The sequence below is a fragment of the Schistocerca serialis genome, chromosome 1 (genome assembly GCF_023864345.2).
Source record: "Schistocerca serialis cubense isolate TAMUIC-IGC-003099 chromosome 1, iqSchSeri2.2, whole genome shotgun sequence".
NCBI lineage: Eukaryota > Metazoa > Arthropoda > Insecta > Orthoptera > Acrididae > Schistocerca > Schistocerca serialis.
Genome location: NC_064638.1, coordinates 1030738864 through 1030763786, shown reverse-complemented (window position 1 = coordinate 1030763786; position 24923 = coordinate 1030738864). Strand labels below are relative to the sequence as shown.

Here is a 24923-nt window from a genome sequence, read left to right as displayed (position 1 = left end):
GTCTTCCTTTGGTCGTCCTCCCTTCTCATTCATTTCAACTGGAAACTTCCCTAGTTGTGAAAGCGACAGAGAAACTGCACCCTTCTTCAGCCACCGATCCATGATAGAAGTAATAAACTGGTCAAAAATCGACTTATGAATCAGATAGCGCACTGACAAAGCAAGTTTAACATTTAATGATGGCTGGGGTCGCATACGTGCCAGCGAGCGCTGTGATTGGTCGACAAAGCTCGCTCCGCGCATGTGTAAAAGGTTTCAGCGCATCTAGCGCCGTGAGCCGGCGCACAAACGACCCCCGTATTGTTGCGAAACAGTCGATCAGAGAAGCCGCATTCTCCGGCACTAAACTGTGTATGCGTTCTCACTTCGGAACCGCATAGGCTGCTTGGGAATACGACCTGAAGTAAAGTACACATGTTTTTCACACGAAAAAAAAAATGGTGATGAATCAGATGTTCACATTTTTATTCAATAATTTTACTCATTATTTTACACGATTTGGTGAAAGGTGACCGCGGACCCCCTAGAAAGAGCCGGCGGACCTCTAAGGGGTCCGCGGACCACACGTTGGGAAGCCCCGTGCTAGAGCGTGGTATCCTTGCCAAAGCGAGAAAGCGCAAGCCTAAGAGCTTAGAAAGGCTTCGATCAACGAGAACACTAGGCGGCAGGTCTCGTTTCTGTTCTGTCACGTTTTTCTGGACATAGACACTTCTTTCTTGTCCGTCATTGTTAGCACCGTGATGGAGCAAATACTTTTGAAGGCCCTCGTCTATTGTGAATATGAACGCATTGAGTTGGCTACGGTTTTATGGAGAGACCGTAGCAAGCCGCAAACATGTCTTTAGCAGTCATATGATTAGGAACCAGGATGGTAGATTAGGCAAAGTCCTACAGCTTTCGTGTGTCTTTTTTCGTGCAGATTTTACAGGCAGAGTTTTGGGTATGCGGTTACATTTTCAATTTCTCTCTACTACAAAAGTGTAAACGCGAGTGACTTTTCCGCTCACGACGAAATTTTCAGGGAATCAGTAATATTATTATTATTATTTCCATTCCTTCCCCAGATGGGAGAAGGCGGGCACATGGAGAGCACTGGTAAATTATACCGTTTATTTCCTGCGTTACGACTGCGCGAATCACTTGTTCCTTGTATTACCGATTTCATCCACGTGTATCGTCTCCATGTTAGAAATTCTTATGTACTTTCATGGGATGGTGTTCTTCTCGCATTTGTGAAAGTCTTACATCGCACTTGCATTCCCCACTAGAAATTTTTTCTTTGCAAAATATTTTCAACAAACAAGGTTAATTTCCGCTGAGGTAATTACTTCGACTGTTCTTGTTGCTGAGACTACGTAACTGCAAATAACTGCCTTCATTATAAATTCTAAATATCTGTAATTCCATTTTATGTTAATGGAATACTGGACTGCGGCTAGTCGATGACTTGCAGAAAACAGATATCCAACAGCCGTAAATTTCTGGAATAATTTTATCGCGCTACCAGTTTCGGTGCGTCATTGACACCGTTTTCAGGAAAGGATCCAGTTGTTTGTGCTTATAACAAGAACCACTGTATCAAACTGGTTTCCGTAGATATCTTCACAATAGACCTGGACACGTCACACATTTATGTCGTTAGATTTGTGAAGTGCCCATGTCTGTTGTGAAGATATCTAGTGGAGAGATCGTTTTTCATTTTGTCATCTGGGCGCGAAGGTGGATTCGGACGAGAAAGGGGGATGGAGGCGTACTGGTCACCATATTCGAGATTTTTACGTAAATGTGGTAAGCTTTTCGCAGCACCGGCATTAGGAATCTTTACAGTGAATTTCACCACTGCAGCCGGCCCTTATAGCAGCAGCAGTCGCTGTCCGGTATAAGCAGATTGTAGTAGTTTTCGGTGTTAAAGTCAGACTTAGAGTCAGTTTGCCCCTCATCGTGTGTTCATCTTTGTCAACTGTATGTTAGTACAGTTCATTTTATGAAACACAAGCATGAATGTAATCGATGTGCTGTGTTGATGTGTGCTGCATGTTATTCACGTCTTTTGCAAATAAATATGTCGTGATACTGAATGCCATTTGTTGCTCAAATGGATAGCTTTCCTTTGATCACGTTATTAATTTCGTTTATTTATGGACGGTGGAGGGGGGGTAATAGTAGTGTATTGGAATAAATCAAGGAACATGCAAGTAATGTCAGAAATCAGTAAAATCAGTAAATCCGACAACATACTTTAAGCTATATATAGAATGTAACGAAACGAGACATGACATCCAGCCGCAGAACAGGATAACGTCACTACTGGAGTGACTGGAGGCAAATACATTTCATGATAATTTCTTAAATATAGTAGAAAGTATAGGGACGAACAGTTCAAAAGAATAATCACAGCCGTATGCTAAAAAAGTAACGCACACAAAATTTAATCATATTCATGCATTACCAACTTCTCATACTGAAATTAGAACATTCTTCAATTGATAGCAATACACCCTGAGGAAGACGTCTTGCATCCATATTAGGAGCATTTAAACTGGAGAAAAGTACATTTTGGGGCTCCCGAAACAACTTAGTTCAGCTAAATTTGTGGTTACAATTATTGCAGATCTTGGGGATGGGAAAAACTGACGTATTTTGCATGTTTTCGTTCAATAATTTCACACAGAATAATGTTCTGGGGTAACTCATCATTAAAAAAGAAAGTCTTCGGTGCTCAGAAAAGTGCTGTATGAATAATGTGTGGTGCGCACCTACGATCTTCTTGTAGACATCTGTTTAATGAGTTGTGCATCCTGACTACTGCTTCACAACATGTTTATTCCTTCATGAAGTTTTTTGTAAATTATCCACTACAGTTCAAGAGGAACAATGATGTACATAATTACAATATTAGGAGGAAAAATGAGATCCGTTACTCTATATTAACGTTGTCTTCCCCACAAAAAGGGGTGCACAATGCAGCAACAATTTTTTTTAAGACGTACCCCTGATATAAAGTATCTGACACACAGCAAAGTAAAATTTGAAAACAAACTAAAAAAGTTTCTCCTTAGCAATTTCTATTCCGTAGAAGACTTTCTATTGTTATCATGTGTAAAATGTGGTGGGTAGGAATTACTAAGTCATATCAGCCTGTAATTTTTTTTTTAAAGAAAAAAGAACCTTAAAAATGTACACCTTGTACCCATGTTTACAGTTTGCGATGTGAATGTAAAACGACTCGTTCCACATCATTACGATTTATCGTGCGAAATGATTCATGGAACAATTAACTAACTAATACATTATGACAACTTCAGTTTCACTACACGGGGCCAAATCGTTTGACATTTGCGTTTAGGTTCCACTGTGCACAAATTTTACAAACTAGTCAGTGGAGGGTGGTTCTGTGTCTTACAAGGGAACCTCCCCATCGCACCCCCCTCAGATTTAGTTATAAGTTGGCACAGTTGATAGGCCTTGAAAAACTGAACACAGATCAATCGAGAAAACAGGAAGAAGTTGTGTGGAACTAAGAAAAAAATAAGCAAAATATACAAACTGAGTAGTCCATGCGCAAGATAGGCAACATCAATGAGAGTGTGAGCTCAGGAGCGCCGTTGTCCCCTGGTTAGCGTGAGCAGCTGCCGAACGAGAGGTCCTTGGTTCAAGTCGTCCCTCGAGTGAAAAGTTTAATTTATTATTTTCAGACAATTATCAAAGCTCAGGCACTCACAGATAATCTACTTCGCTCTCCAAAATTCCAGGACATGTTCAGATTTGCTTGGACATATGCAGGATTTGACGGTCTACACACGGAAAAATTTGAAAACGTTAAAAACATATGTTTTGACAGAGCACAGGGAAAACTGTGCGACTGTGAAACTGTTGCATTCATTTGTTGCAGTTTATGTGACAAAATCTTATGTTTTCATCACTTTTTTGGGAGTGATTATCACATCCAAAAGAAAACCTAAATCGGGCAAGGTAGAGGAATCTTTTTACCCATTCGCCAAGTGTACGAGTTAGGTGGGTCGACAACATATTCCTGCCATGCGACGCACATGCCGTCACCAGTGTCGTATAGAATATATCAGACATGTTTTCCTGCGGAGGAATCGGTTGACCTATGACCTTGCGATGAAATGTTTTCGGTTCCCATTGGAGATGCACTTCCTTTCGTCTATTAATCGCACGGTTTTGCGGTGCGGTCGCAAAACACAGACACTAAACTTATTACAGTGGACAGAGACGTCAATGAACGAACGATCATAACTTTGCGAAAATAAAGAAACGACCTCTCCTTCCGCAGCTGCTCACGCTAACCACGGGACCACAGCGCTCCTAAGCTCAGATTCTCCTTGATGTTGCCTATCTTGCGCATGGACTACTCAGTTTGTATATTTTGCTTATTTTTTTCGTAGTTCCACACAACTTCTTCCTGTTTTCTTGAGTGATCTGTGTTAAGTTTTTCAAGGCCTATCCACTGTGCCAACTTATAACTAAATCTGACGGGGGTGCGATGGGGAGGTTCCCTTGTTAGAGGTATTCAGGTGCTGAAGTTCATCAGTACCTGGCCCACCTACCGGACTTCTTGTAAGATCCTTAATGACGATCCACGAGCTCTTATAAAACAGAGATAGGACAGTGCAATGGACGTCAGATACGATTCAGTAGAACTGCAGGCTCTAAATCATGACTGTCGGACAAGGATTTGAGCCCACTTCTGCCAAATAAAAGACCAGCGAGAAATGAAGTGCCATCTCGCTTGAAGAGTATTTCATGATGTGTGAACAGCAGATCGATACAAGCGAGTAATTTGTGAAATTGACCGTAGGCGAAAAAACATGGAAGTTATTCGTATTTAGTTTGTAGGCCATTACAAGTTTCGTAATTTCTGCTGAATCAGTTGTATACGAAAATGATATTAAGGAGATCAAAAACGCGTTTCTAACAGGGGAAGAGGTTTTAAGGAGAACAGATAATGATTATAAAGTTTTCAGATGTAGGGAAAAAGCAATTTAGTAAAACAGGCGGATGTCAATGCAGAATTCAGAATATAAGGGCGGCATCACATTTAACGTAGACAGTTGACACAGAAAAACAAACTGAAATAGTGTACAATGTACTGAAATCCGTACAGTTAATCACACATGACGAGCGCGTTTGAAAACTTTTACCTTTACAGAACTACACGAAAGGCTATTGATCTCTTATACTATCATATATGTTGTCCTGTAATAACTCCAGTGTATTTTGGAAGTTTATAACCGGTTAAACAACCACAGAATAAACATACAGTGGACTATAGAGTTATATATCATGCATTCTAAACATTTTACAGTAACAAGAAGTTAGATACATGCGATTTGTTTTGGTTGCGTGGTGGTGATATAATGTTGATGCATATTAAATAGCTACATGGACACGCTCCTCTGACAACTCCACTGTTGTCACACCTCGCTCAGTTATTGATATGTGTGCTCAAACCTCTGTAGTTAATAGCGCCAGCGAATAGTCAGGAGAAGTAACATCGTCTCTCTGGACTTAATAATGTGTTTTATGCATCTTCAAACCAGGTGTTGGTTTCAAGGAGTAACCCGGGCGCCGATGTTACTGTAGGTATTCGCGCAAAATTACTCACGTTTCTACGGGAATGAGGCTTAATTTCGTGATTTACGGCATGGCTTGTAAATTTCTTGGAAGAAAGTCTGTTTTAGTAGGATATTAACTGAACCGTTGCAATACAAAGATGCGTAGCTTGTTCGTTTATGAAAGGGGACAATAAATTAGATTGCCTGTACAGATTTTCATCACATTAATATACTTCCCTTCACATCCCGTATAACGTCACTCACTTGTCAGGAAAGGAGTAGGAGTTGGTGTATATGAAAAAGGGTTAACAGGCCTACACATGGTATCACGATCGTATGGAACCAAAAACATAGATAAATGAATAAGTATCAATTCATCAAAAGTTTGTGTAAAGCAGAAAATAAATTCTCACTGCAGAGTGGTGGAAAATATTTATTAACAAAAATAGGAACAAACGCATCACTTACGGCGATCATTCTTCAGTAAAATATAATAATGAGATAACTTCAGTATTACGAGTGAACAACTTACGAAAATGGTACCTACTACTTCTTATTACTGTTATTCATTTTTCGTTATTTTTTAAAAAATATCTCTTACTTTAGTAGGGGTACCATTTTTCTTATTATATAGTGAAACATGCCACGAAACTGTTCATTTCAGAATTGATTTTTGGTTGTCAAATGGTCATATGGCTCTAAGCACTATGGGACCTAACATCTGAGGCCATCAGTCCCCTAGATTTAGAACTACTTAAACCTAACTAACCTAAGGACATCACACACATCCATGCCCGATGCAGGATTCGAAACTGCGACCGTAGCAGCAGCGCGGTTCCGGACTGAAGCGCCTAGAACCGCTCGGCCACAGCGGACGGCTTGGTTGTCAAAAAGCAACTTTGTAATTTTCATGTTGCAGTTCGTAGCATCTTAAATGAACATTGAGTTGAATCAGCTGCGCAAGCGGAGAAGGCGGAGAAGATGTAGCACAGACAGACGACTGCAGAAGCCAACTTCAGCCAGATCCAGCTAGATCCAACGCTCCTTCAGACGGGGTTTACTTCCTCCTCAGCTGGCATGTGCCCAGGTAGAGGATGGTCACGCCTGCAACAAAGACAGTCACGTGCATTACATAATATCTACTTTTATTCGTTTCGTTGAGTTTACATCTAGTCTAAAAAGGTCCATTACAGACCAGCTCCTCGGGGTCCGCGTTCACCTTGACCTCAGCTCGCTCCCAAAAGAGGTCACCCCCGGTTCGGTCTACCACTCCCGTTTTCTGGAACTTCGTTCGAAGTTCATCGACATGACTTTCATTTATACAGATGGCTCTAAGACCAATGACGGGGTCGGGTGTTCCTTTATTGTCGAGGCACAAAGTTTCAAATACCGGCTCCATGGCCATTGTTCGGTCTTCACAGCTGAGCTCTTTGCCCTCTACCAGGCTGTTCTTTACATCTGCCGCCACCGACATTCTGCTTATGTCATCTGCTCAGATTCCCTGAGTGCCATCCAGAGCCTCAGTGATCCGTACCCGGTTCACCCTTTCGTACACCGGATCCAACGCTCTCTTCAGCAGCTGGTGGACGTCGGTTCTCCAGTTAGCTTTATGTGGGTTCCTGGCCATGTCGGTATCCCTGGGAACGAAGCTGCAGATGCCGCGGCCAAGGCTGCGGTCCTCCAGCCTCGGACAGCTTCTTGTTGCGTCCCTTCGTCCGATTTTAGCAGGGTGATTTGTCGGCGCATCTTATCTCTGTGGCATGCCGATTGGGCTGCACTTACCGACAACAAGCTTCGGGCCTTAAAACCTCTTCCCGTGGCTTGGACGTCCTCCTCACGCCCTTCTCGGCGGGAGGAGGTCGTTTTAGCCCGGTTAAGAATTGGACACTGCCGGTTCAGCCATCGCCATCTGCTGACGGCTGCGCCGGCGCCGTTCTGCCCATGTGGGCACTTGCTGACGGTTAGACACATTTTAATGTCCTGTCCAGATCTTAACAGACTGCGCCTCGATCTTAACCTGCCAAATACTTTCGATGCCATTTTAGCGGATGACCCACGAGCAGCTGCTCGTGTTCTTCGTTTTATCAATTTGACAAACCTCGCTAAGGACATTTGATGATGCTGTTTTTTAATCCTATGCCTGTCAGTCTGTCTTTTATCGTGTTTTCCCTTTTAGTTGTTGTGGTCCACTTGTGCCTCGCGGTGCATTCTTAGAGTAGTCAGGGCGCTAATGACCATTGAAGTTGTGCGCCCTAAAACCACAAAAAAAAAAAAAAAAAAAGCTCCTCGGGAGAGGATCTGGTTGCGGATTCCTTTCAGAATTCGTTATCATATTTTTCTGAGATTGATAGACACTATACCACATATTAAATCGAGTCCAACGCAATTTTAAGAGTGCCGTAGGAAATAGGACTATACAGAATGAAAGGTTACTGGATTCTAATTCCCCTGAATGTTTTGACTTGTCCCACACACCTCCAGTCACATACTTCTACTCTTCTTCCTGATGGCGTCTTAATTTAACAACGAGTAAACTGTCTTGCCTGTGAGGCATTGGTGTTGGCAAAGATAACAGTGATAATAGGGACAATCATTGCACTGCAGTAATGTGATCAATTTTGTAGTGAATCGTAATTTGATTTTCTCTCAATTATCCTCTCAATCTCACTTGATACTAGCCGCTTTCTAGTGCAGAATGATAAAGAAATAGAATGGTTTTCTGGCTCCTCAAATATTTTTTTATATCAGAACCTTGGCAGATTTTACTCCACATCAGTGGACTCCCCTTCCCTCCAGTCACCAGTTATCCATCTCTATCAACCACAGGTGGAAAACCTCCGAAACTTAAGAGGAATGGCCAAGGTGTATCGGCATCGCATGTAGAAACCTATTACTCTTTTAATCCTAATAGCACGAATCTGTGTCAAGTGAAATGATTCATTCTAGACGCGCTTGTAGCAAGTGTCAAAGCAGAAAGGATTTGAAGAAAGTAGCACATTATGCCGCACATTTTCATTCAGATTCGTTTTGTTGCAAGTTAACATATGCTGCACGAACTGATATTTCGTTCTTTTTGATTCAGCTACAAATATACACACATCAAGGAACGTTTTGCATCACCCTGCTTCCCAGGACTCCTGAAGATAGACGTAGACTGTGCATATTGTATCACAGACACAGTCCCTATGACTCTTCAAAGATGTCACTAATCCCGCCCAAAGCTGTAAATAACCACGCATGAGCAGCGCCTATTAGATGGAGGGGGTCCGATAGACGATCAGTTCCAGTCATTCCACCAGGAAGGAGGTACATGGTTCGTGTTGTCTGTAGTTTAACTATGCCTAGGCGGTCAATACCGCGATTCGATCGCGTCCGCATTGTTACTTTGTGCCAGGAAGGGCTCTCAACAAGGGAAGAGTCCAGGCGTCTCTGACTGAACCAAAGCGATGTTGTTCGGACATGGAGGAGATACAGAGAGACAGGAACTGTCGATGAAATGCCTCACTCAGGCCTCCCAAGGGCTACTACTGCAGTGGGTGACCGCTACCAGCGGATTATGGTTCAGAGGAACCTTAACAGCAACTGTTGTTGAATACTGCTTTTAGTGCAGCCACAGGACGTCGTGTTACGACTCAAACCGTGCGCAATTGGCTGCATGATGCGCAACTTCACTCTCGACGTCCATGGCGAGGTCTATCTTTGCAACCACGACACCATGCAGCGCGGTACAGATGGGCCTAACAACACGCCGAATGGACCGCTCACGATTGGCATCACGTTCTCTTCACCGGTGAGTGTCGCAGACAATCATCGGAGACGTGTTTGGAGGCAGCCCAGTCAGGCTGAACGCCTTAGACACACTGTCCAACGAGTGCAGCAAGGTGGAGGTTACCTGCTGTTTTGGGGTGGCATTATGTGTGGCCGACGTACGCCGCTGCTGGTCATGGAAGGCGCCGTAACGGCTGTATGATACGCGAATGCCATCCTCTGACCGATAGTGCAACCATATCGGCAGCATATTGGCGAGGCATTCGTTTTCAAGGACGACAATTTACGCCCCCTTTGTGCACTTCCTTCAGGATAACGACATCACTCGACTAGAGTGGCCAGCATGTTCTCCGGACATGAACGCTATCGAAGATGCCTGGGATAGATTGAAAAGGGCTGTTTATCGCCTACGTGACCCACCAACCACTCTGAGGGATCTACGCCGAATCGCCGTTGAGGAGTGGGACAATCTGGACCAACAGTGCCTTCGTGACCTTGTGGATAGTATGCCACGACGAATACAGGCATGTATCAATGCAAGAGGACGTGCTACTGGGTATTAGAGGTACCAGTGTTTACAGCAATCTGGACCAGCACCTCTGAAGGTGTCGCTGTATGGTTGTTCAACATGCAATGTGTAGTTTTCATGAGCAATAAAAAGTGCGGAAATGATGTTTATGTTGATCTATACTCCAATTTTCTGTACAGGTTCCGGAAGTCACGGAACCGAGGTGATGCAACCCTTTTTTGATGTGTGTATATTTTCTTTAATCATAAAATAAGTAGCACAAATTCTGGAAGATGTGCTCTGTACGTAACCTGAATGTTACGCGTAGATGCGGAGTATGGAGCGTGCGTAGAGTGTTTTACAGATGTGTACGTACTGAACATGTGAGCACGAGTTAACCGACTTTGACGGTTGGATGATAACCAGCGCAAGTCGTAGCTTTTCGAAAATTACTCAAGAATTTCATTTTATTACGTCAGGATGTCCAGGGTGAAAGTACGAGTACAGTGTCTCAGTGACAACGTTTCCACACGCATAAATAGCCGCAGTAGAGGACCAAAAGAGTTTGACGAACGTACGTCAGGCCGTCTCCGCAGAAAAATGCGACGTGATCGACGGTCTGCTGTGCATCAGATCGATGTCGACCGGAGTGTGCTGACTCGGGGAAATCAATTCTGCCAGGATTGTACAGAGACAAATGCAGTGATTAAGCTTGAGCAGTCGATGCCATCTTCTGTCCTTTGCTCGTATATCGACAGGAAGGGTCCGCGAACGACGGCACTAGACCGTGGAATAGTGCGGGCTGTCGTGTGGCCCAGTGAATTTCAGTTTCAGTTTGTGAGGGACCGCTTATATCGGACCTCTTAAATTGCCTTACCCTGAAATCACTCGGTGTAGGCACATCATGATGGGAATTCACATGGTGGAGAGGGCAACTTCTGTCTGGACAAGGGGGCATTTTCCATGAATTGATAAGGGGTGTGTCCAGAAAGTTACGCTATTTTTTAACCAATAGATTTACTGTAGAAACCGTTACAAACGTTTAATGCTATTCAAAATAGTTCCTTTCGGCAGCTACACAATTTTTCGAGCGCCTATGCCAATCATTGTACGCGTCGTGGAAGGCTTCAACGGGGACCTCGCCGAAGGCTCTAGTCACAGCGCCTTAGACGGCTTCAGTGAATCCAAAACTGATTCCTTTCAGGACATTCTGTGTCCTTGGGGAGAGAAAGAAGTGGGCCAGAGCTATGTCTGTATCGTATAGACGGGTTGCGTCAGCGTTGCCATACTGTGGTTCGCCAGGTACTCGGGGATGCAACGAGTGCTGTGGCTTGGAGCGTTGTCATTGTGGAGCTCCCAGGTAGTGACAATTTCATTTCTCACTCGGAAGATCTTAATTTTTTCCAGCACATCAACGTAATATGCAATGTTCAAGATATGGCCTTGAGGAATGAACTATGTGTGGACCACACGTTTGGCGTCGAAAAGGCATTCAACATCGTTTTCACTTTCGACTTGCTCGTTGTTGCTTTTTACAAAGTTCTGGGGATCCAGAGGTGTGCTACTCGCAGCTTTGACGTTTTGTTTCTGGATCGTGCTCGAAACACCAAGTTTCATCCCCGGCAATGCCACTGACCAAGACAGAAGTTCCATTACCACGCATTCGAGAAATTTAGTCGCAACAATCACCCGGTGATTCTTCAGATCGTCCGTGAAAAGCTCTGAACTGCCTTGGCACACTACTTATTCATGTGTAATTTGTCTGCCACCAGTCCCTGTACAACAGTTTTCGGAATGTTGAGACTTCCTGCAATCATCTGGACACTCAACTGGCGGTCGGTATTTATCAGATTGCACAACCGTGTCACATTGTAGTCGGTTGTGCTGGCTGACGGCCGTCCAGCGCAGGGTTCGTCGACCACCTCTTCCCATCCTGCCTCAAATGCCTTCAGCCACAGCGAAACTTGCGAAGACTATAGAACACTGTCCCAGTAAGCTGTCACAGTCAATTGTTGGATGTCTGCAAGTCATTTGTTCAGTTTCGAACAAAATTTTTTTTGACACTACGTTTCTCGAGTGAAGATTCCATAGTGTTTCGTGGCACAGGCGCTAAACAGGAGTCCGTGGACACAACGAACTGATGCCCCAACTGCTCGGAGCAGACTGGCGAAGGCATCGCTTTGAAGCTGTGTCTCCATCTCCACGGAGCGCCGCTGCTGGTAAAACGATCGGTGAACTGAGATGATGGTCGATAACAGCGTGAATTACGCAGTCGCCAAAGAGTACATAACCTTGCCGGCGCACACTGACACTATGAAAATGTTAAAAACAAAGTTATGTCCCGATCTGTTTGTGAGTATGTGATCTCTGTATCGTGCAAACAAAATGTTGCAGTTATTCTTGAAGGCTAGTTAGAGATTCTAAGTGGCTCCTGACTACATGTACAACGACGAAATGCAGTGCTGTGAATTTCAATTTTTGTTGAAAGTGATTTTTAGTTTGACTATTCATCTGTTCAACTGTAGTGATGTCCTACGAGTGGACTGCAGCCTGGATAGAGGACTGAAGGCATTCTTTCGCAAATAACAGTTCATTTATTCTTCGCAAAGTAAGTACTCATAGAAAGTGGAGATTTTTACAAAAGAATCATAATATTTGCCAATTTCTGTGCAGTCAAGCAAACTTATTAATTCAGATCTAAGCTATTATTGTGAGACAGCAGTTATACGCAGATAATTATTTGGTCCTTGGAGTAGACAACATTCCATCAGAACTACTGACAGCCTTGGGAGAGCCAGCCCTGACAAAACTCTACCATCTGGTGAGCAAAATGTATGAGACGGGCGAAATACCCTCAGACTTCAAGAAGAATATAATAATTCCAATACCAAAGAAAGCAGGTGTTGACAGATGTGAAAATTACCGAACTATCAGTTTAGTAAGTCACGGCTGCAAAATACTAACGCGAATTCTTTACAGACGAATGGAACAGCTGGTAGAAGCCGACCTTGGGCAATACTAACCTTACGACTTATCTTAGAAGAAAGATTAAGAAAAGGCAAACCTACATTTCTAGCATTTGTAGACTTAGAGAAAGCTTTTGACAATGTTAACTGGAATACCCTCTTTCACTTTCTGAAGGTGGCAGGTGTACAATATAGGGAGCGAAAGGTTATTTACAATTTGTACAGAAACCAGATGGCAGTTATAAGAGTCGAGGGACATGAAAAGGAAGCAGTGGTTGGGAAGGGAGTGAAACAGGGTTGTAGCCTCTCCCCGATGTTATTCAATCTGTATATTGAGTAGGCAGTAAAGGAAATCATCATCATCATCATCATCATTTAAGACTGATTATGCCTTTCAGCGTTCAGTCTGGAGCAAAGCCCCCTTATAAAATTCCTCCATGATCTCCTATTCAGTGCTAACATTGGTGCCTCTTCTGATGTTAAACCTATTACTTCAAAATCATTCTTAACCGAATCAAGGTACCCTCTCCTAGGTCTGCCCCGACTCCTCCTACCCTCTACTGCTGAACCCATGAGTCTCTTGGGTAACCTTGCTTCTCCCATGCGTGTAACATGACCCCACCATCTAAGCCTGTTCGCCCTGACTGCTACATCTATAGAGTTCATTCCCAGTTTTTCTTTGATTTCCTCATTGTGGACACCCTCCTGCCATTGTTCCCATCTACTAGTACCTGCAATCATCCTAGCTGCTTTCATATCCGTAACCTCAACCTTATTGATAAGGTAACCTGAATCCACCCAGCTTTCGTTCCCATACAACAAAGTTGGTCGAAAGATTGAACGGTGCACAGATAACTTAGTCTTGGTACTGACTTCCTTCTTGCAGAAGAGAGTAGATCGTAGCTGAGCGCTCACTGCATTAGCCTTGCTACACCTCGCTTCCAGTTCTTTCACTATGTTGCCATCCTGTGAGAATATGCATCCTAAGTACTTGAAACCGTCCACCTGTTCTAACTTTGTTCCTCCTATTTGGCACTCAATCCGTTTACATTTCTTTCCCACTGACATTACTTTCGTTTTGGAGATGCTAATCTTTATACTATAGTCCTTACATTTCTGATCTAGCTCTGAAATATTACTCTGCAAACTTTCAATCGAATCTGCCATCACAACTAAGTCATCCGCCTATGCAAGACTGCTTATTTTGTGTTCACATATCTTAATCTCACCCAGCCAGTCTATTGTTTTCAACATATGATCCATAAATAATATGAACAACAGTGGAGACAGGTTGCAGCCTTGTCTTACCCCTGAAACTACTCTGAACCATGAACTCAGTTTACCGTCAACTCTAACTGCTGCCTGACTATCCATGTAAAGACCTTTAATTGCTTGCAAAAGTTTGACTCCTATTCCACAATCTCGTAGAACAGACAATAACTTCCTCCTAGGAACCCGGTCATATTATTCTGTAATAATATTGTTATGATGTATATTCTTTGCACTTTGCGATTATGTCTTCACTTCTGCTATACGAACCTTGCACCCAGCTGATTCCAGACGCCATATTTGTTTACAAATGTGGCAGTATACATGTGATGTGTTACGACAGCAAAAGGAACCTGTGATCACTGAAGGTACTGTAGTTTACTTATTTAATGTTTACCATTAGATATCAGTTTAATTTTTCGTCAAAAGTAATCCTAAACCATATTCTGAAATAGCGTCTCGTTTCTCCACTAGGCAGTGCCACAAGTTCCTCCAAAAATCGTAACACAACACACACACAAATGTAATACTTACTAATGTAAATCCACCCGATGATGGAGGTTTAAACCTTCGAAACTCGTCGTGGAAATAAATAACACGGTGACTGGTAACAGTAAACTTGTTGTTTCATTTAATTACAATCTTTTCTGTTTCCATGGTGTGATTACTGCTTTTGTCCAGTCTGATGGAACCTGTCCCGACTCCCAGGCCATTTCGATTATCCTGTGTAGTCATTTAAGACCTGACATTCCACTGCACTTGATGAGTTCCGACTTAACTTCATCCACCCCAGCTGCTTTATTGCACTGCAATCTATTGACCATTTTCTCCACTTCCTCAAACGTGATCCTATTTCCATCATCATTCCTATCCCATTCTACCTCTAAATCTGAAACATTACTGATCGTATTTTCACCTACATTGAGCAACTCTTCAAAATATTCCCTCCATCTGCCCAAGGCATCCACAGGATTCACCAGCAGTTTTCCTGACCTGTCCAAAATACTTGTCATTTCCTTTTTACCTCCTTTCGAAGACTGCTAATTACACTCCAGAATGGTTTTCCAGCAGCTTGACCCAATGTCTCCAATCTGTTTCCAAAGTCTTCCCAAGATTTCTTCTTGGATGCAGCAATTATCTGTTTGGCTTTGTTTCTTTCTTCAACATAACTTTCTCTGTCTACCTGAGTTCTAGTATGTAGCCATTTTTTATACGCCTTCTTTTTCCTTTTACAGGCTGCCTTGACTGTGTCATTCCACCAAGCTGTTTGCTTCCTCCTACTTTTACACACTACTGTTCCAAGACATTCTTTAGCCACTTCTAGTACTGTGTCCCTGTACCTTGTCCATTCCTTTTCCAATGACTGTAATTGACTACATTCAACTAACTGGTACCTTTCTGAGATCGCTGTTATGTACCTGTGCCTGATTTCCTTATCCTGAAGTTTCTCCACTCTTATCCTCCTACATATGGACCTAACCTCCTGCACTTTCGGCCTCGCAATCCCAATTTCACTGCAGATTAAATAATGATCAGTGTCATCAAGGAATCTCCTGAATACACGTGTGTCCCTCACAGCCTTCCTGAATTCCTGATCTGTTATTATATAGTCAATGACAGATCTGGTTCCCCTGCTTTCCCAAGTATACCGGTGAATGTTCTTATGTTTAAAAAAGGAGTTTGTGATTACTAAGCCCATACTGGCACAAAAATCCAAGAGTTGCTGCCCGTTCCTGTTGGCCTCCATATCCTCTCCAAATTTACCCATAACCTTTTCACACCCTTCTGTTCGATTTCCAATCCTGGCGTTAAAATCACCCATGAGCAGAACACTGTCCTTGTCCTTTACTCTAACAACTACATCACTGAGTGCCTCATAAAAACTATCCATCTTATCTTGATCAGTCCCTTCACAATGCGAATATACTGACACAATCCTAATTTTCTTGCTAGACACTGTCAAATCTATCCACATCAGTCGTTCGTTTACATACCTTATAGCAACTACGCTGGGTTCCATTTCTTTCCTGATGTAAAGCCCTACACCCCATTGTGCTATTCCTGCTTTGACTCCTGACAAGTAGACCTTGTATTCTCCCACTTCTTCTTCTTTCTCACCCCTTACCCGAATGTCACTAACAGCTAAAACGTCCAGCCCCATCTTACTTGCAGCCTCTGCCAGCTCTACCTTCTTCCAAGAGTAGCCCCCATTGATATTAATAGCTCCCCATCTCATTACCATTTGTTTGCCAAGTCGTATCTTAGGAGTCCCTGGTTTGTCAGTTAGAGGTGGGACTCCGTCACCTCCAAAGGTCCGAGACATTTTGCTCTGATTGTTGCCAGCATCATATTTAAAGTACCAGGGAAGCAGGTTGCTAGCCTTACTTGCCCCGAGTCCCATTGGGTTTTACCCCTAACGGCTGAGGGACTAACCGGTGGATCTGGTAGTCTTTGCCGTATGAGCACAAAGGTGACCATGACTCAGAATATGCCCGAGATGCCCAGCCTTATTCCAAAGTAACTGGTATCCCGACTGTCGGGACCACTTACTTGGCCACTCATACGTTGCCCGTGGTTCATGAACTAGGACATGACTACAGGAAACCACACCATGAACCACCGCAGTGAAGGAAACAAAAGAAAAATTCGGAGCAGGTATTAAAATCCATGGAGAAGAAATAAAAACTTTAAGGTTTGCCGATGACATTGTAATTCTGTCAGAGACAGCAAAGGACTTGGAAGAGCAGTTGAACGGAATGGACAGTATCTTGGAAGGAGGGTATAAGATGAACATCAACAAAATCAAAACGAGGATAATGAAATGTAGTCGAGTTAACTCGGGTGATGCTGAGGAAACTAAATTAGGAAATGAGACACTTAAAGTAGTAAAGTAGTTTTGCTATTTGGGGAGCAAAATAACTGATGATGGTCGAAGTAGAGATTATATAAAATGTAGACTGGCAATGGCAAGGAAAGCGTTTCTGAAGAAGAGAAATTTGTTAACATCGAGTACAGATTTAAGTGCCAGGAAGTCGTTTCTGAAAGTATTTGTATGGAGTGTAGCCATGTATGGAAGTGAAACATGGACGATAAATAGTTTGGACAAGAAGAGAAATGAAGTTTTCGAAATGTGGTGCTACAGAAGAATGCTGAAGATTAGATGGGTAGATCACATAACTAATGAGGAGGTATTGAATAGAATTGGGGAGAAGAGGAGTTTGTGGCACAACTTGAATAGAAGAAGGGATCGGTTGGCAGGACACGTTCTGAGGCATCAAGGGATCACCAATTTAGTATTGGAGGGCAGCGTGGAGGATAAAATTCGTAGAGGGAGACCAAGAGATGAATACACTAAGCAGATTCAAAAAGATGTAGGCTGCAGTACGTACTGGGAGGTGAAGCAGCTTGCACAGGATAGAGTAGCATGGAGAGCTGCATCAAACCAGTCTCAGTACTGAAGACCACAACAACAAAAACAACAATCGTGTGGTGTCTCCATCGGCCGATAACCTATATTCCGTGTGCCTAGATCCCAACTGATCGACAAGCCATATCTGCCCATGAATAGAAATCACGTGAAGAATATAAGTCAGCCACAAGTTGTATCGAGGGAATGGCGCATGTAACAATAGTTCCTACGTGTCTTCACTGATCGGCCAGAACATTATGACCACCGAACTACTATCGACATAAACCCGTCCAGGTGACAGCAGCGTCATCTGATGAGGAATGACTCCAGCTCAGACAGACGCGCAGTGCATGAATTTTATCAGCGGGCGCGCTATCCGTGTGCAGAATGGGTAACGCGAGCGATCTATCTGATTTTGACAGAGCGCAGATTGTAATAGTCCGTAAGGAACATTTCGGAAGTTGCACAACTTTCTGCGTGTTCGAGGAGTGATGTAGTGAGTGTCTTCAACACGTGCCGAGACTCAGGTGAAACCACCTCAAGACGTCGTGGGGTTGGGAGGCCACCCCTCATTTCAGATGTCGGACGTCGTAGTCTGGGCAGATTGATAAAACAGGACAGGCGGCGAACTATGGCGGAACCAACATCAGACTTTAATGCTGGGCAGAGTACAAGTGTGTCTGAACTCACAGTGCACCTAAAACTCCTAACGATGGGCCAGTGCAGCCGACGACTCATGCATGTGCCAATGTTAACATCATGGCATCTGCAACTTAGACTTAAGTAGGTACATGACCATCGGCAATGGACGATGGCGCAGTGGCAGAGCGTTGCATGGTCTGATGAATACCAGTACCTACTTCATCATGCCAATGGGAGGGCGCGAATCCGTCGTATTCCATGAAACAGCTTCTGCGGAACGAAGACGAGCTACCAGCGGCTCCATTATGCTCTGGGGAAAATTCATTTGGGCATCCATGGCTACAGTGGAGCACGTGCAAGGCACCGCGACGACCAAGGAGTATCGTGCACTGATTGAGGACCACGTACACCCCTTGATGACGATCATGTTTCCTGATTGCAGTGGCATTTTTCAACAAGATAATGCGCCATATCGCAGAGCCAGGAGTGGGGAAAAGTGGTTCGAAGACGCAGTGGCGAGCCCCAACTGATGTGCTGGCCCCCAGTTTACGAGACCTGAAGCTGGTCGAACACATCTGGGATGTGACTGAACGTAACGTCAGACGTCATCGCTCCCCTATCTGGAATTTACGGGAATTATGTCACTTGTGTATGCAGATGTGGTGTAAAATCCACCCAGAGACCTACCAAGGCCTCATTCCTTCCTTGCCACGACGCGTGGCCGGTGTTATTCGTGCCAAAGGAGGACATACCGGCTATTACATAGGTGGACATAATGTTCTGGCTGATACGTGTGTAAGGTTGTATCCACCGAAGGATGGCTCAGTTAAGGCCTGGGCTTTTTTCATATGATCGCAATTAGACTCCATTATCCGGCAGCAGGAATCAATGACAGGTGCAAATTTTGTATTGGGGGAAGTGTTGTACCTAGACAGTGTACCTAGGAATACATGATGATTTTTGGTTGGTACTACAGTCTCGTGACTGATTTTAGAATCACATGAAGGAATGTGCATTAGAGACTGCCATAGCAGTTTCCACTATGTTCTGCAGATTTTGCTGTTGCTGTACGTGAGGTTTTGTTTTGCGTAGCACTTGTAAATATTTCGAGTTTTACACATTTAAGTGCTTTATAATATATTAAAGCTGTTTGTAATATGTCGTCAGTTCTTCAGCTATAAAATTTTATGGTAAGCAATGTAAATTCTACATATTTCCAAAACTAGTTGGATAACATGTGGACGGTAAAGTTATACTTCGTCGGTCATGGACTGTGTTATATGTTGAAGCAGGGCAAGGCCTTTGCCATGGAACATGTGATATTTGCAAATTAAAGGCCTCAACAATTTTACCTGACCTGAAAATGGAAATTAGTGCTAGTTTCCGCAGCTTTAATTTCAAAAAGCAGTTGCCTTTAACTGTTTTTCTATAGTACTGCTCCTAACTCTGAGGTGACAAAAGTCATGAAATACCTCTTAATATTGCGTCGGACTTCACTTTGCCTGGCGTACTGCATCAGGTCGACGTCGCATGGACACAGCCGTACACAATTGCGTAAGCGTTGCCGGTGCAGGATTTTGTACAAGAACTGACCTCTCGATTATGCCCCATAAATGTTCTATGAAACTCACATCAGACAATCTGATTGGCTAAATCATCGTATTGCCCGGAACGTTCATCTAACCAATTGTGAACAGTTGTGACCCCGTCACATGTTTGGAACATGAAATCCATGAATGGCTGCACATAGTCTCCAAGTAGCCGAACATAACCATTTCCAGTTAATGATCGGATCAGTTGGACCAGAGGACCCAGTCGATTCCATGTAAACACAGCCCACACCATTAAGGATCCACCACCAGTTTGCACAGTGCCTCGTTGACAAGTTGGCGTGCGCCACTGTAACCTACCATCAGCTCTTACTATCTAAAATCGGGACCTATCTGACCAGGATCCGGTTTTCTAATTGTCTAGAGTCTAATGGACGAGGTCAAGAGCCAATGAGAGTGGCTGCAGGCGATGTAGTGCCGTTGGCGAATGCACTCGCTTTGGTCATCTGCTGCCATAGCCAGTTAAAGCCAAATTTCGACTCACTGTCCTAACAGATACGTTCACCATAAGTCCTAAATTGATTATGTGGTACTTTCACGCAATGTTTCTTGTCCGTTAGCACTAACGAGTCTACTTAAACGCTGTTGCTCTCGGTCGATAAACGAAAGCCGTCAGCAACTGCGTTGTCTGTGGCACGAGGTAAGGCCTGAGATAAGGTATTCTCGCCACATTCTTGACACCGTGGTTCTCGGAATAGAGAATTCCCTAACGGTTTCCGAAATGGAATTTCCCATGCGTCTAGCTCCAACTATCATTCCGCATTCAAAGTCTGTTAATTCCGGTCGGGCTGGCATGATCACTTCAGACACCTGTTCCTATGACTTACCTGAGTACAAATGACACCTGCCCTTTGACATCTTGTGTACGTGGTACTACTGGCCTCCGTATATGTGCATATTGCTATCCAGTGACTTCTGTCACTTAAGTGCAATTTGAATTGACTTACTCGCTATCGGTGTCCAGTAGAGTAGTAGTTTAACAGATAGGCTGCTAAATACCATATTAACAAGATTTTCTTGATTCCTACACTTTTTAAATTTCAGTAGAATATTTTTTTAGGTATATGACCATGATGTACCTCGGAACATGTCTTATTGTTTGGAAACAACCTGAAATTTCCGGAGAAATTTTTTTTATTTCATAAAACGTCTACAGCATATAAAAAGTGAATGCCATTATTTAAAAATGGCATAACAAAACTATATTAAATTTCTATAACAGTGAAAGTCTGACAAGTTTCCCAAGTTACAGACAGACCTTCTACATTTTTGTACAACATTTTCTTCCTTTTCTAGTATATGATGCCGTTGACGGAAACACCAAGTTTCATAAGGACGAAGCGACTTGTCACCGCTCTATGGCTGCACGCAGGTAGTTAGACGAATACTCCAATGAATTCAAAACCATGGCTGGCCCCACAGATCGCACGACCTTGAGCAAACCGAGCGTTTTTAGGATGCTGTAGATGCCCGTCTACTCTCGATGAATCCAGCTCCAACTACCCAAGAACAACTGTGTGTTCCACTATTAGATGCATGAATCAATATTTCTCCAAAACGATTCCAACACGTCGTAAAGTTCTCACCTCAATCGGTTACTGCACACCTGAGGGCTCACCGAAAGGCGACTCGCTATCAACATCATATCCAGTGCGTTCCAGTGACTTTTTAAAACAAAAATATGACACCACTTGAAACAACTTATCCTGAATGGTCGCTTGCTCTAATATGGATATATTTCTCGATGCACTCAGTGGCGGAGTATCACGTTTATTGCACATGACAAAGTAGGACAGACTTCTAATGCGAAAAGAGCATGTGTTAAATGTTCGTCAATTAAAAATCATTTCTGTGATCAGACTCCTTTCCCTGCACTGCGGTTGGAGTTTCGCTTGAATGTAATTTCGTATACTACACAGTAAATACATCAGCCGCCAAACGAATGAATCAGAGTAGTGCGTAACATGAGTGGCAAGATAGAAAACAAACACCGGATAAAAATAATTCTTAGCATTACATGCGTCTTGACATGTGTCAGAAGTTATCACGTAAGTAACGAGAAACGTCCAATTGCAACACAGGTAACAGCATCGCATACTGATAACTCAGACACGTATTATTTCCTCAGACGGAGAGTGTTATCTATCACGCCATCACATATTCACTTACGGCTATAAAAACTAAAGTATCAAATGCGCATTACGTTGACTGATGGTCTCACAGACAAATGGAAATGGAATTTAAAACGCAGGATAATTCAAGCAGCAGCTGCTTTTCTATTTTGCACCGTTTTGCTTAACAAGGAATATTCTCCTTGCTTCACGCAGGAACTCAGCTGCAAGACTGATTAAACGTGAGCTTTCTTTTTCTATCTCATTGGCCTCTTAGAGAAAAGGATACACCTCGTTTTCATCTTCCCAGCTCTTGTCAGCTAGATCTGTAACTGTCTTGCGAAATTCTCCACGGAGAAATTTGCAAACACTGGGGTAAGCGCTACTGGCTCATTGACGTGCAAACTGGCAAAACTCGTGGCCCCTCTGCTTCAGCCGAAACTGAAAACCGACCGACACAGACATTAAGGACTCACTGAAAAGTTGAAGAAACTAAAGCTTGACCAAACGACATCCTGGTCAGATGTTATTTCTTCGTTTACCAGTTTGCTACACAAAGACTCTCAGAAGCAAGTCGGTTCCATTTTCTCACTGGACGTTATCAAGCAGCTTCAAACTGTCTTACTAAGAGCTGATATATATGGAATGGGTACTTATACGAAAGTCTGAAAGACATCGCCATGAGTAATCCACTTTGGTGGCTGTCATTTTCTTCATGTTGCATTTTCAAGACAGCCAAAGGGCTTGGAATTTTGTAAACGTAAGGTGTGGTATCATTACACCGATATCTTCGTAGTGCCGAGCTATGTTAGAGAACGGCTCGGTGACTTCTTCAGACGTCTGCACACTCTCCACGTCAGCATTAAATTTATTATGGAAGCAGAAAAGGGTGAAGCCATAATGTGTTATCTATACATCCATAACATAACCTTACTTTGCCCTCTGCAATACGTAGCGACATCTTGCTGAAAAGTGAAGAGGTCCCACCAGCAAACTGAGGCAAGAACATTAGTAATACACAACATGATATTCACGATTACCAGTAGATAACAAATAAGGATTTGAAAACATTAAATAAAACAGAAAAGGATACAAATAGTCTAAATAATATTATGTAAGAAGAGTGGATTAAATACTACAAAAACCTCTGGTATGATGCGAACTTGGCAGATAAACAAGAAAAGTACACAGAAATGGTAGTAAAAGGCCTAGAGGACCTAACAATAAGAGAAGTACTACAAAACCTGAAGAGTAACAGATTTAGATGGAATTAATGCAGAGTTGAGGGTTATCATTACAACTTACAATTGTTGCATATGTTTCATATATGCTGGAAGAAGAACGTGTACCAAGGAATTGGAAGAAAAAGAAAGTAATGTCGATATACAAGAAAAGAGAAAAAAGTATACGTGAAAACTACAGAGGGATAAACTTACCTGAAACGGCGTATAAATTTTATTCAACAATTTTAAACACTAGGCTGAAAAAAATAGCAGGGTCTTTACTTGTGAAAGAACAGGTCGGATTTAGAAAGGTACAATCAACGGCCGATGAAATTTTTATTTTACGATAGCTTACTGAGAAGCAGAGAGAGTTTAAGAAGGAGAGACGCAACGCTTTTACAGATTTTGATGCGGCTACAGATAATGTGGATACAGAAAAATTATGGAGAATAACGGAGGACAGAGATTATCCGATATAGCTTACATCAGCTGTCTAAAGTTGGTATAAAGAACTATCAGTAATCTTACATATAGAAGGTATATGTACGGAACCGATACAAAGGCCTATGCTATGCCCTAAGCAATTCAATATTTACAGTGACGTTGCAGATCGCAAATGACTCTTGGGATAAATACTGGGGTCCATCTCAATAACACGATAAAGCTAAAATCAGTCCTTTATGCTGAAGAATGCTGAAGATTAGATGGGTATATCACATAACTAATGAGGAGGTACTGAATAGGATTGGTGAGAAGAGAAGTTTGTGGCACAACTTGACTAGAAGAAGGGATCGGTTGGTAGGACATGTTCTGAGGCATCAAGGGATCACCAATTTAGTATTGGAGGGCAGCGTGGAGGGTAAAAATCGTAGAGGGAGACCAAGAGATGAATACACTAAGCAGATTCAGAAGGATGTAAGCTGCAGTAGGTACTGGGAGATGAAGAACCTTGCACAGGATAGAGTAGCGTGGAGAGCTACATCAAACCAGTCTCAGGACTGAAGACCACAACAACAACAACATGCTGATGACCTTACACCGATTTTTTTTCAAGAGAAGATTATTTAAAAGACGTGATTTACGAACTAAATACAATATGCACAGAATATAATATCAAAATATCTTCTAGTAAATCTAAGTCAAATGCGTTTTGTGAAAAATATCCGCCAAGAATTCAGAAAGCAGGTAACGAAAAAAACAACTGAACAGGTAAAATATTGGATGTAAAATATCGTATGAATCGAAGAAGATATGCTGATCAGATTGAATAGATTTGGAAGTATCTGTGGAACAATTAATACGTAGAACTTCAAAGCATAAAATACAGGATGAAATGCGAGTTAAATTTTTTAAAAAACCGCATTGTCAACCTATTCTACGAAAAAGAATAGAGGGAGTTGAATAAATGTTAAGAAAAGCAAATACAAAGGATAGAAATTAGATTTCTTAGAGTGGTGAAGGAATGTAAAAGAATACATAAAATACAAAATGAAGGTATTCGAGAGAAGCTGAGATTTTGGAGTGTTAAAGAGAAACTGGATGAATACAAAAAGGAATGTACTGAATATCTACAAAGAAGGAATCCGGAGATGATGAGCTGCAAACCAAATGGGAAAAGAGAGTAAGGTGGAGACCGTAACAGACCGGCCAAAATTGGCCTAATACGAAAATTGCAAAAGAAAAAGATGATGATGTTTGGTTTGTGGGGCGCTCAAGTGCGCAGTTATCAGCGCCTGTACAAATTCCCAACCTTTGCTCATTCCAATCTCGCCACTTTCATGAATGAAGATGAAATGATGAGGACAACACAAACACCCAGTCATCTCGAGGCAGGTGAA

At 42.7% G+C, this 24923-nt stretch overlaps 1 protein-coding gene across 1 annotated transcript in view; it reads right to left on the bottom strand.

Moving 5' to 3' along the window:
* Positions 1 to 5992: 5992 nt before the first annotated feature.
* LOC126414035 (uncharacterized) overlaps positions 5993 to 24923 on the bottom strand; it is a 32782-nt gene continuing 13851 nt past the window's right edge. The window contains exon 3 of the mRNA XM_050083313.1: positions 5993 to 6683. Within this exon, the coding sequence (XP_049939270.1) occupies positions 6637 to 6683 (47 nt within the window). The 3' untranslated portion in view covers positions 5993 to 6636. The remainder of the gene's footprint in view (positions 6684 to 24923) is intronic.